The following is a 13,789-nucleotide window of genomic DNA, read 5'->3' on the forward strand; positions in this document are numbered from 1 at the left end:
CATTCCCTGATTGCTCTGAACATGGCCGCTGTGTTGAGCTGTAGTCCCTGTCCCCCAGGCCAATTTTGCCTACACAGCATGTTCTAGTCAGATGTTGGGGGACGGTGTAACAGGACTAGGAAGGTGGGGTGCGGGAAGATGAGTCGCGCGGTTGTGGCGGACATTGATTTAAAAATAGCTTTGTACTTCCTGTCCCAAGACAGCAGTGCAGTCGAGGTGGCATCCCCCCTTTGGAGTGCCTTGGATTTTGACCTCTGTGCGAGCAGGTCGGTGGCTGTGATCAGACCTGAAGGGTGCCCCCTCTCCTTGTCCTCTGGCGTTGTCATGTGACTCTCTGTAATGAATCCTACTCAGTGAAGGACAGCCTTTACCCTCCTGACACTTCAAAGTGCTGAGAGGAACATGTCTTTGTAATACTGCACTTTGTAATTTCTTCACATTGTGTCAAAGTAAACATGTTAAGACCTAAGGCCTATTTGTAGGTTCTATTCTGGTTTCATATCTGAGGCACACATGTGTGGCGATTGATTGCAGATTTTGGAATAGCAGATTGTAAAATGCTGGACCAAGTACCTGAGGTTTCCAAATAATAAGTAAATTCAGTATTCTTGGTACTATATTATTGTCTATATTGTTTATCATTGTATGTTGGAAATTGGAAGAGAAACACGGCAGTACCTACATGTTTCCCACCTGGACGAGCATGCATTCCCTCTGACCTTGCTCCCCCACCTACCCCCCTTATACTGGGACTGTGTGTGTGTGTCTGTGTGTGTGTGTGTGTGTGTGTGTGTGTGAACAACTTCCAGGCAGACCGCCAGGGACTATCATCTGCTGGTGAAATCCTAGCCGACCTGTCACTCTTGTTTTATAATTGTAACATTCTCATATTCTCAGAGGAGCAGGGAGCAGTTTCCAATACAGTTTGTGTGTGTGTGTGTGTGTGTGTGTGTGTGTGTGTGTGTGTGTGTGTGTGTGTGTGTGTGTGTGTGTGTGTGTGTGTGTGTGTGTGTGTGTGTGTAATATGTTATCATATATTTAAAAATTATAAATGTACTTGTTCGACTTGTACAATGTTTTACCATCAGCCATCAGTCTACCCAATGTTCTTCTTTGCAGGTGTAGGGAATGTCCCCCCACATGAAAAGGACATTTATCAAAAGGCTCATCTTTAACTATGTTCGGGAAATGAGAATAGATAGTTTTATACTCTCTACTAGGGCCCAGTCTATATCTATATCTATGGGTGTTACCATGACAACATATCTGCTTTTATTCTCCCAAACGGATCCCCCTTTGGTTTCTTGCCAAATCGGTTTATTTGGATAATTCAAACATGAAGTGTGAAAGAGATGACTGAATCCTGTTCTCTAATGAACACTCACTGCTAGACTGTCATCCTAGCCTTGAACCCTACTTGGTGCTGCCCCTCTCTTCCCCAAAGGTCTAGGTCAACCTTATACAGGACTGTACTGTATGTGACTCTCCCTGTAATTTAACATCGGGTGAGGTTGAGTGTCATGCCATGGTAGACAATGAAAAGAAATACTTTATTTTACAATATACACCTGAGCCAACTCCTACCTGAAACTTTCAGGTTGCCATGTATACCATGTAAGAAGGTTTTGGAGTTGTTGTTTTTTTAAAAGAGAAAGAATACTGCTGAATACATTGAACTCCAGCAACCCTACTTTTAACATGCTGTTCTGCATTAGATACAATGATAATACTACAGACTTACTATTCACTTATGGATTTAATCCCTTGAGCACCAAGAGCTTAAGAAAGTGATATGGGCTGTTGGGTATGCTTGGGGATGGCATGAGTGATGGTGTCTGCCAACTAATTTATCACTGGACTCTCAGTGAGAGAGGGGATATCCGATTACAGAGGTTTCTATGGGCTCAACAATGGCCTGGCTAAAAATACACACAGCCGAGGGTTTTCCACACACATACAAATAATATACACACATACACACACAAGTACAGTATGTGTACTCACACGGACACGCGGACACGCACACGTGCACGTGCATGTGCACGTGCACAAACACACACATACACACGTACGTGCAGTTAGCCCCAGAAATGAGAGAAACATAAAAAAACAAACGATACCATCTTGAGGAACATGCATGGACTTATAACCTTAATTAAACTACAGTGAAACTGGGACTATAAATACATAAACGAGGTGTATGTGTGTATGTCTGTGTGTGTGTGTGTGTGTGTGTGTGTATGTCTGTGTGTCTGTGTGTCTGTGTGTGTGTGTGTGTGTGTGTGTGAGGTAGTGAGAGAGAGAGAGAGAGAGAGAGAGAGAGAGAAAGAAAGATATAAGAGAGAGAGGGGGAGTCCCCTGCTGAGCACTAAACAACTTCACAGAGTTATTTACAGCTCAGTCCGTCAACAAATGACAGGTGCAGCATCCTCAAAAACAGGCCTATTGGCTATCCTCCCCCAGGAACACTGCAGTATCCTATCCAGCAAATGCTTGTGATCTCTCTCTCTGTGTCAGCCAGCCAGCCAGCCAGCCAGCCAGCCAGACAGTCAGGCAGTCACATAGACAGACAGACAGTCAATCAGACACACACACACACACACACACACACACACACACACACACACACACACACACACCCTCTCTCTCTCTCTCTCTCTCTCTCTCTCTCTCTCTCTCTCTCTCTCTCCAGCAACATCTTGCATGCCTGCATGTGTATGTTATAGTTGTTATGTGTGTTTGCGAGGTATGATAATGCGTCCCTATAGGCCTCAATGTGAGCCTGTGTACAGCCTTGACATCAGTCAGGTAGGCTAATCCATTCAGAACATGGCTGTGTTTGAATGTTTAACCAAGACTATTTATCCAATGAAACAACCATCAAGCACATTGGGGAAGTTTGTTTTGGTGCATCCTCATAGGGCCCAAACTGTTTTCTTAAATAGCGACCCTCAAGCACATTACTCAAGTGTACTCAAATGTACTACCACTCTCAGCCCTGTTCTGTGCTTGCATCTTTATTTAAAAGATGTTCCGTTCTTGCATCTTCATAGAAGCTTGATATTTGGCCAAAATGGCACAAATCACAGTTGACATGTGTGTCCCAAATTGCAGACTGTCAGGGTAAATAATATCTCTCAGCGCTGAGTGTTGCATGATAGGGTATGAGATCAGGGGTGAAGGGGTCAACAGCTCCAGATGGTACAACAGTTCCAGATGGTACATTTCCGGCATTGTGTCTCTACAAACATGGACAGAAATGCAACCTCAAATATTTTGGTCCAGCCCAGGGGGGGAGTGGTCAATGTTCTACTTGTTGCTCCTGTCACTAGGCACACAGCGACCCCTAACACACACACAGTCATCAGGCACGTACACAGTATAGGGCGAAGGAGGGGAACGGCTCCTGCCCCTGGGCCCTGCCACTCACAAAGTGCCCTCCTGGATATGTTTCTTTTGTATCAAGTTATTTTTCATTAAAAACAGGGGCAGGGTACCCATGTAAAAAAAAGGGCACCCCCCCCCCTCGCCTAAATGGCTTTGCCTCAATCAATTAAGCTTTTTGTTAAGCACTTATGTGGAGGTAATTAATGCATTGGTGGTCAAACATGAAGGGCAGACTGCAATTACCATCATTATGAGTGAGATTACCACAAAATGTGACTTCTAAAACTTAAACTCAGTTTGATTTTGATTACAGAAGAATGACAGTAATGTGTTACATTAAGTGGCACTTAATTGTAGTAACAATCTAATAACCAACTGGACCAACTGTCCAACTTGGTAATTAACTTGCAAAGCAGTTACTAATTACTAGGGAACAACCTTTTGATACAATATGTAATACTGCAGAGCAATGACAGTGTTACTACACAGGTGTTCCTGGATCATACAGTCTAATTGCAGATACTAGTCTGCCAGCAAACCTCTATCAACCAAGATAAGGCCTTGTATAAGGACAACTGCCAAATGACCTATATTGAAGTACCATACTGCTGTATATGGACATAAGCTGTAACATTATAAAACCAGCGCTACGGTGGTGTCTGCTTTTCCTGAAGATGTCCATACCCTCGGTTACCCCTAAGAGACTGTACTACCCATCCACTGTAGTCATCAGAGTTTGGGGTTGGGCTGCATGGCTTTCATAACGCCTCCCCCTCTTCTCTCTACTTGCCCCCATTTTCCACTCTGGCTGCCAACACCAAAATCCAGATGACTAGAGTGAGCGTGGTCTGAGATCGGGTGTCGGGTGAATACTGACTGAACGCAGCTCCTAATTCTGCTCAGCTGCGGCTACAAGTGGCAAAAGATAGCCTCCACTGATAGTGAGCCCCTTGCCAATGTTACCACCTTGTGTGACAAAACTCTTTTATAGATCCGAGAATTAGATGCAGTGCGAGTTTTGCACACCTCTCATCCCCCCAACTGACAGTCAAATCTCAACTGACAGTAAAATCTCAAGAAGCACGACAGTGGTAATAGAGGGTGATGATTACAACATTGGCATTCTGCCGTGCCATATCATGCTTTCTTTCCCAGCTTATGTACTTTAGGCCTACAATCATGCAGTATAATCCACTTTGAGACCTTGTGAAAAGTGTTGCACTGTATTATCAATGAAATACATACAAATATACTATCATCCACAGTGAATACCCCACTTTTAAGACTGAATACGTCAAGGTGATTCAGGTGAAGTATCTTGCACTACAAACAGCTTCTGGTCACCAGCGGCCCCGCTCTACAGTATATGCTCTATATAATGTGATTTATTGCCCAAATCCTGAGCAATTCAGAGCAGAAACACCAAATTCCTTCAGATTTCCTCTTCATCACTTTGATTTGATTGATTTATATACCCTATTCTATGTACCTCATATCGTGTGCTTTGTCAACCACAAATGATGGAAAAAGACAGCATACTATTCATAATATGACGTCGTCTATCCTATGTGGCACCCTACTTCCTCCTTTTGATCAGTCTTATCTAGATTCTGTGCAAAGAGTGGTTTCACCGAAAGGAAAGAACAACTTCCTGTTATGAGTCATGACATCACAAAAACCTAATTTGGTGTAACTTCAGATGCAGAGTAGGCACCCTTGCACGTAGTGAAACCACAAATGTTTTGGAGATCACCGAACTTAATGTAATCTGGCAATATGTTTATGGTTTGTAGGAAAAAAGTCAGTAAATAGTATAACATAACAAATGGAAACAAATGTACTTTGAAATGTTCTTTTAATATTAAATACTTTGTCTTTCTCTGAATATATACTTATGTACCACATTACGAAAACTCACAAATATAAAGTATTTCAGTTATAAGTATACACACGTGTCACAAACAAACATAGAAAAGGAAGCAGAACAAAATTTATAAATTTGTGTACTGTGTTAGAACGGTGAAATACTTTTAGCTGCTCGTGTTTTTGTCACATTTCACTGTGGTTTGACTTAAGAAATCACTTGAAGTTCATTTCAAGAACAACATAAAAACAACGTAATAAAACTGCACATACTCCTACCCAGGAGCATGTGTAAGGCAACACTTACAGTAGCGGAGGTTCATATATACACACAAAGTTAAGGATAGGATAGTAAGCTGTAGCATTAAGGGTCACTTGATTGGGTGCATCCATGTTAAAACTGTGAAATGTAACACTCTCTAATAATCATTAAATAAATCTCTGTATCTATATCCCGAGATGATCCAAATTTCTTCCCTCCATTTTCAAGCGTTACTGTGTATGAACGTTTTCAATTCAAGTTGTCTAACTTAACAAACTCTGCTTAAATGAATAGTCCACTAATGATGCAAACATTGCACTCATACATTAGTTGAACACATCGAGTCTGTAGGTGTACAGACTTAGTTTGTGAGGTTTGGGAGATGAAAACCTGCATACACCTGTTCTTCAGGATTTAATGATTGAAATGTTAATGAAAGGCACTTTTCAAATTGTAATTCTGATGGTATTTTTCTCTTTTTAAGGACTCGTGGTTATACATAAATTCACACTTTTAGGGAAAATAATTGTTTTGTTTCACTGATGTTATCTGCCAACACAATCCTGTCAGGAACTACATGCAATGTTGCAGAAGGTTGGCAAATAATTATGGCACCTCATTTTAGGGTAGTTTAAGGCTTTAAGGTTAGTAAGCTGTAATTTCACAACACTAGCCAGCTGTAATTGCAGGTACTGTAGCCTCCCTTTGGTCCAAGATCTTCTGTAGGTGTGTGGTATCAGGACTACGAATGGCTATTACGGGAAATAGGTCTAAAACTGTTTCAGATGCGATTTTTGAAATATACTGTAGGACTACACTTATACTGTAGGACTACACGAGAGGCTAGTGGAGACTCCAGTGATTCTTTTGGTCTGTCCACACGTCCGACCTTGAACACTGCTGACTTTGATTGCTATATAATGCACTACTAGTGGTAGGATGTGAAAATCCCATGTTAATTTTAAGTGCATGTGTTTAAGTGAGTGTCCGTGTCTGAGCATATGTCCCTTTTCCCTCAGAGCTGTACATACACCAATTGTTACCCAAAAAGCCCCCCCCCCCACCACCCCGCAGCAGCGTGCAAAGACATACACACACTAACACATTTTGCATAGCAATAATGCCACTCCACAAATACACAATTACAAAAATAGAGAGTGAAAAAATAGAAATGCCCTGAAATGTTCTCTTTCTTTCTCTTGTTGAATGAATGTCCATGAAAATTCCACAGAGAAGAAAATAGGCATATCCATTATTGTCACCCACAGGTATTTGTTACTAAAACTAAATGTGAGAAAAATAACATCTCGGACCTCTATTAAGTGGTCACTTGACCAGAGGCAGAATCAGACACAGGTCAACAAGTCAAAAAGTCAGTGCAACAGAAAGGGGTGAAGCCACTTAAGGGGAGATGGGAGTGAGTGCCACGCCATTTCCAAATTCAACACTAAATAGCCCCGAAGGTGGTGAACTCAGACCAGGTCTCCACTTTCCACCTACTGTATAGAATTCATCAGTTTTTTTTTCCCCTCAGCCTCATCCCATAATGATTGCTCTTTATCTGTCCTTTCAGAAAGGTAAGGTATCCATGAAGATTTTGTCCACGATGGGCGGTGGGGGGACCAGGTCCTCCAGTTTCAGGTAGAAGATTCGCTGCAGGCCCTGGGTGCAGAGGGTCCTCAGCTCGGGGAGTTTGCTCAGCAGACGGGACAAGTAGTTGGGCTGGGGTCTGCTCGAGTCTGAGCCAGTGCCGGTCACGTGGTCCCTAAGGCAGGTAATCAGATGGTTCTGGAACTCCTCCACCCGTTTGGGCTCTTTAAGGCCATGACGATCTGAGAAGAGACAGAAAGATACCATCTTGAGGAACATGCATGGACTTATAACCTTAATTAAACTACAGTGAAACTGGGACTATAAATACATAAACAAGGTGTATGTGTGTATGTCTGTGTGTGTGTGTGTGTGTGTGTGTGTGTGTGTCTGTGTGTGTGTGTGTGTGTGTGTGTGTCTGTGTGTGTGTGTGTGTGTGTGTGTGTGTGTGTGTGTGTGTGTGTCTGTGTGTGTGTGTGTGTGTGTATGTGTGTGTGTGTGTGTGTGTGTGTGTGTGTGTATGTGTGTGTATGTGTGTGTGTAAGTGTGCACCTGCCTGCATGTGTGTGTGTATGTCTGTGTGTGTGTGTGTGTGTGTGTGTGTGTCTGTGTGTGTGTCTGTGTGTGTGTGTGTGTGTGTGTATGTGTGTGTGTGTGTGTGTGTGTGTGTGTGTGTGTGTGTGTATGTGTGTGTATGTGTGTGTGTATGTGTGTGTGTAAGTGTGCACCTGCCTGCATGTGTGTGTGCTTGCCTCTTACCTGTGATGATGACAAGTGCTGCAAGGCAGGCGAAGGATGATACATCCAGGTTCATGCGGTGAAGGTTTTGAGAAAAATCCATGATAGAGTCAATCCAGTCGCCAAAGCCCCGCACACACTGCATACGGTGAAGTACCACGCCGTTACAGAAGATCAGCTTGTTCTTCTCTGGACTCGACCTAGGTAGGGACACAAAACAATGTTAATATCCAGTGCACAGATTAGGGTCCACAGTAGTGTAGCTCAACTCTCATTTGAAAATAATCTGTTCACAAACTGGTTTGAAAATACCGGGTTTGCAAAAGAGCAGTGATGTTAAATGAGCACATAAACAGGAGTAGCTGTTAAGGTGTTACATATTGTTCTTTGAGATACTGTATAGATCTACCTGTATGCTAGCCGAAGGATGAAGAGTTCCACAAAGGCAGATTCAAGGAGCAGCTCCTGGTCTTCCAGGCAGAAGGCAGTAAATCCAGGGATGGTCTCAGCCCATTTCCGGATCACATCCATGGTGCCGGTCAGCAGGTCATAGAACTGCTGGATGTCGTTGGCATCCTCCTTTTCCGACAGGCTGGCCACTGTCTCCTGGTACTAAGAGGTTGAAAAAGGAAATGCATGACTGCCACTGTTGTCCCTCTCTTCATTGGATGTAGTGTGAAATTAGATGCAATAAGCTAAACCAGCTATATCAAGCAAGAAGTGTATACATTGTAGTTGCTTTAAGCAAATGTGTTAAACAGTGAGAAGACCACCAATAACATGCTGTTCCATAAGTCACATGACAAACACTGGAGCCTTACCTTGGAGTAGTCCAGCTTTCCAATGGCCGGGTTGGAGTCTATGTGTGCCCTGACAAGAGAGGCGATGATGTTGACAGGTGCGGTGGTGGATGCTGACTCTGGCACAGTCTTGGGTTTAGAGGGCAGCCGACCCCTGCGACCTTTGAGGCTGTCTGTGCGGACAACTGTAAGTGGTTGGTAAAGAGAGAGAGAGAGAGAAAGAGAGAGAGAGAAAGAGAGAGAAAGTGACTCGCTGGACATGTCTGCGGTACAGTACTCATGTGACTCTGCAACACTCAACAACAAGAAATGAGCTATATCGATTTCAAACATTTTCTTTTTCTATGAGCGGCTCTGCAAAGCTTTGATTTCACATGTCTGTCATTCTTAGTTTTGGTTTCACATGTCTGTCGTTGCAAGCTGCTTTTAAGGTGGTGTGACATGACATTACCTTCTTTAACCATTCCGACAGCAAGGCATTTCTGGAAACGACAGAACTGGCAACGGTTCCTCCGCCGCTTGTCTACTGGACAGTCTTTGTTGGCTAGGCACACATATTTAGCATTTTTTTGTACAGTTCGCTGCAAAATGAAGGAAAAAGACAAGTGTTATTACAGTACTAGAGCAGTGTTAATACACTCTGACCAATGAACACGAGAACTTGTCTTTAACTGTGACTAGAATCAAATCAGTAGAAAGCATGGATGTGACAGGCACACAGTCATGTCTGTCTTAATTCCATAAATCAAAAGAATGTCGTATGGATACATTACAAAGTCAGTAAGATCAAAGAACCAACCACTGTGCAGCCCTTACCTTAAAGAACCCCTTGCAGCCCTCACAGGTGCGGACCCCGTAGTGCTGACAGGACGCGTTGTCCCCACACACCACACAGCGGCCCTCGTTGGATCCAGGGCTGCAGGTCTTAGGGGATGACATGGGCCCCTCCATAAGCACAGGGTTATCCAGGGACGCTTGCTCCAGGGACATGGGGTTGTAATGAAGAGGGGAGGTGTGCTGATGGGGTGGCTGGAAGAATGGGTCCTCCTCCCCCTGCTGTGGGACCTGGTGCTGACCCAAGGGAGAGTGCTGCTCCGCTGGGGGGGTGAAGGTGAAGAAGGAGGGCTGCTGAGCCAGGCCCGACTTTTCAGCCACCCAGCACCCAGGCCCAGGGGAGTAGGGGCTGAAGGGGGAGTCCCATGCAGGGCCAGGCTGGGTCTGAAAGCCTGAGGTGGGGGGCGAGGCAGCGGCAGAGACGGGGCTGCCGTAGTAGTCAGAGCCACAGGAGGACAGTGTCTCATCGAGGTAGCTGAGGGCGAAGGAGCCTGGGTAGCAGCCATACACCTGGAGATCATCCAGTTTGAAGGCTTGGTGCTGGGCCTGAGGGCTGCAGCTCCCAGCCGTGGCGTGGGTAGAGGGGGTGGTGGTGGGTGTGGAGGTGGTGATCTGGCAGGAGTAGGCGTCAAACTCCCCCACGTAGCCACTAGACACCAGGGTGTTGATGCTGGGCAGGGAGGAAGCAGACAGCTGGTCCCTTTGGCCACTGATGTCCATGGCCAGCTTAGCACTGAGGTCAGGGTTCAGGAACTCAGAGCTGAAGTAGTTGTTGTCGTAGGGCAAGGATCCATACTGGGTTTGAACACAGGGCATCTCTAGAAAAGAGAATAAAGACAATGATTTAGAAAAATGAACTCCAAAACCAATTAGTTCCGTCCTTGATAGCTTTTATTTCTCATCATTGGTTCTTATCACAAAATGCGACATGGAAATAACTTAAGACAATAATTTAAAATCAATTATGAGTTATGCAAATTATCATGAGCTCCCTTCACTCCCTCCACCTTCACTCCCTCCACCTTCACAATCCCTCCAGCCAAATCAGTGGCAGCGAACAAGTGTACAGTACAGTACGACCATCATCTGCATCCCCCCTCACTAATCCCTATGTCAACAACGCCCGGGGGGGAAAAAACCAGATCCCATTTTAACACCTCTCCAACAGTGTATCCCAACCGCATACAGAAACACTCTCAATTCCCCTTAGCCGCACACTTCTCCGCCCGCTATAGGCCCCTTGGTACCCCTCTGGGATTCCCAGAAAGCCTGGAAATCCGGATGTCCAGGGAAGAGATGAGAGGATATTGCATTACTGGTGTATAATGCTTTGAAAACCCCCTTCAGTTATGAACAGGGCAACCCTCCTCCCCAAAGACTGACGGTACTAAGGAGTCCAGAGGATTGTATTTCAGGCATGGGCTAAAATCCAACTGAAGCAGGGAAGGTGACAGGACATTGGAGGGGCGTTTGTGAGGGAAGGGTTAGGGTCTCTTTAGCAGCTGGACATGTGGGTTTCAGGTTTAGCTGATGAATATCAAATTGGATGGCTTTTCTCAAGGAGGTTTTCCCTCATTGGGGTATAAAACGACCTGATTAAATCAATGAAGATCTTATTAAAAAAAAAAGGTTAAACCTCTCATAATGTAAGGTTTTTGGTTATTCAGTCAAAGCTTTTAGTGACTCAAACACTCAATCAAGTTAATCAATGGGAAACAATATAACAACATACTAGTTGTTACCTCCTTTTTAAGAGTTGCATCATCAAACATATCGTTCCTACTATGCAGTGTTCGCTCACTACGTTTGCAGGGGTGACAGAAACGATACACCTGTTGCACTAAAAGTAAAGTAAGTAACATCCTTGACCTAAGAAAAGAGGCTAACATCAAAAGGTCACGACTTTACCTCTGAAATTGGTGCGAAACATGCACACAGAGAGGACAGGCACACTTGATAAGCTGAAGACAAGAGACACAACAAAGTGACATCGGACACCGCCACCGCCTCATGAGAACAGACAGAAAAACTGGGGTGGTACTATTTCGTACTGATACTGCCTTTTATGATCAGTCATTTAGAAGAAATGTGACAGGCCTATTTCACAAGTAGGGCTAGATAAATAAGTGAATTGATGATTCCAAAATCCACTGTACTCTGCAGAGCAAAACACTTGAATTAACGACTAACTTCACTTGCTCAGCCATTCTCATTCAATACGCAATGTTATTTAATCAGAATTAAAACGACTGTACATTGCAGAAATACAGTTGGTTACTATTACAGCATCGTCGAAACAAAAGAAAGTCCCCCGAAAACATGAACCAAGAAGCGAGCGTGCATATTCTACAGGTGAGAATAAACGATTACATGCAGAGGAAGCACTGGTCTAATCGCAAATTTAAGATAACATAACGCATAGAATGCAGTGGAGTCTCGGGAAATAATCTATGCCTAACATTTGGTTGGTCATGTTATCAAATTGAGCACCAGCAGGTGCATCACAAGGACAGATCGGTTAACGTACAATACTGTATGACATAGAAAGAGAAGCCAACAACTTTATCACAGTTATCAAGGAAACACATATGTAAACACATTACGCCAAATAAAACAACGTCGAGGAAGCATTTCGGTTTAAATTTAGTCAGACAATAGCACACCCAACAAACCCTTACACATTCTTACCATTTGGATCTAAGATAAAACAGTGACATGAATGTAAAATGAGAAAGACCTCTTACCAACCTGCTTTATAAATCCTCTAAATTCCAAATTTCAGGCAAATTATCATTTATTCCAAATGCGAGAGATACATCAAGTGTACTGGCATACAACCCTGTATAGGCTACTGTTCAGATAGCCCAGTGAATGAAATCTCCAGACTTGGGGTCCAGCGCAATATATACACTCACTTTTATTTTGCCGTTACGTCAGGTGGTCCCGACTCAAGGCGTGTCTTTCTCCATAAATGGCAATCGGGGCGGTGATTTTTCCGGGTCATGAGCCAATGGCATCGTTCTTCTCCGGTCTGACGCACGCTTGGGATTCCATTGACGTACACCGGCGGAGTGTTTGATCTAAATATAGACCCCCAATGACAATGTTATACGCGTGGGGCTATTACTAACTGGAATAGGCTAAAAATAAACGGCCGATGATGACATTTTATTACTAAAGGCGTAGTTAAAAATGGATACCTGCCAAATACATAGCGCAATAGACTCATTTGATTTGTCTAGTGAGCCTACAACCTGTTCAATATGACTGATTATTTGGCCTGGTTTAGGATATAGGCAGTAGGTTAGTATAATTTTTTATTTTTTTTTAAAGACAATTTATTCTTAATTGGATAGTGTCAGCATATAGCCTCAAAGTGGATTTATAACAAAAAACATTGCATAGCCAGACCGATGAAAATGAAGCTACAGAGCTTGAAACTTGTGAAGTATTTCTGATTTTAACATGATTAAAAATGATATAACAGTCAGTGTCTACAGAAATTGGAGGTTGATACACTATGCTGCATGGGAAAAGCCAAGCCCCCACAAGCGGGAAACATCTGCATGGCTGTGTCTCACCAACATGATCAGAAAGGTATCAAGGTAGCTCCCAATTCGGTGTGGTTAAAAAAAAAGAGGAAAAAAGATATGGTATGCATCCTTTTTGAACCACACATGCACACGCACACGCACACGCGCACACACACGCGCACGCACACACACACACACACACACACACACACACACACACACACACACACACACACACACACACACACACACACACACACACACACACATATTCTAATATAGTAGCTAATATAAGTTACAAGCATGGGTTGGTATTTTCTGTATGTGTGGTTTGAAGACTTGTCCAGGCATGAATAAGTACTCTATGGAATTCAGGCTCAATAGGAGAATAAAAACTATGGATGTATTGTATGTAGTGTTGCACCCTTTTATAGGAATTATGTTGAACAAGTTCCAACCATTTAGTGCTGGCATTGTACCCATTACCTACAGTATTAGAGGCCCATTCTCATAGCTGTTCATTAGTGCCTGTGTCTCCATGCTCCCCTTGCAGTCCCAGTGCAGGGACATCACAGCAATGAAAGACATGATTCAAATCTCTAAATTACTCACTTGACTTTGACTCCATCCCAATCACAACATTAAACATGCGTTATATGCGTGGGGCTATTACTAACTGGAATAGGCTAAAAATAAATGGCTGATGATGACATTTTATTATTAAAGGCATAGTTAAAAATGGATATTTGTCAAATGCATAGCGCAATAGAATTATTTGATTT

The 13,789-nt window shown here is 43.5% G+C and overlaps 1 protein-coding gene across 2 annotated transcripts; it reads right to left on the minus strand.

Moving 5' to 3' along the window:
- Nucleotides 1–7,042: 7,042 nt before the first annotated feature.
- LOC310803889 (nuclear receptor subfamily 4 group A member 1-like) lies at nucleotides 7,043–12,363 on the minus strand. 2 transcript variants are annotated; one of them, XM_083668844.1, is made up of 7 exons: nucleotides 12,223–12,363; nucleotides 9,457–10,292; nucleotides 9,092–9,221; nucleotides 8,662–8,825; nucleotides 8,250–8,452; nucleotides 7,862–8,040; nucleotides 7,043–7,344 (listed from the first exon to the last, which is right to left on the minus strand). In XM_083668844.1, exons 2-7 carry the CDS (start codon nucleotides 10,288–10,290, stop codon nucleotides 7,082–7,084), a joined length of 1,773 nt encoding a protein of 590 aa, XP_083524970.1. In that variant the 5' UTR covers nucleotides 10,291–10,292; nucleotides 12,223–12,363; the 3' UTR covers nucleotides 7,043–7,081. The 2 variants fall into 2 exon arrangements, with proteins under 2 accessions (XP_083524970.1, XP_083524971.1); XM_083668845.1 differs by having other exon boundaries at nucleotides 12,219–12,348.
- Between the last annotated feature and the right edge of the window lie 1,426 nt (nucleotides 12,364–13,789).

This window comes from Argentina silus (genome assembly GCF_951799395.1).
Source record: "Argentina silus genome assembly, chromosome: 4".
Taxonomy (NCBI): domain Eukaryota; kingdom Metazoa; phylum Chordata; class Actinopteri; order Argentiniformes; family Argentinidae; genus Argentina; species Argentina silus.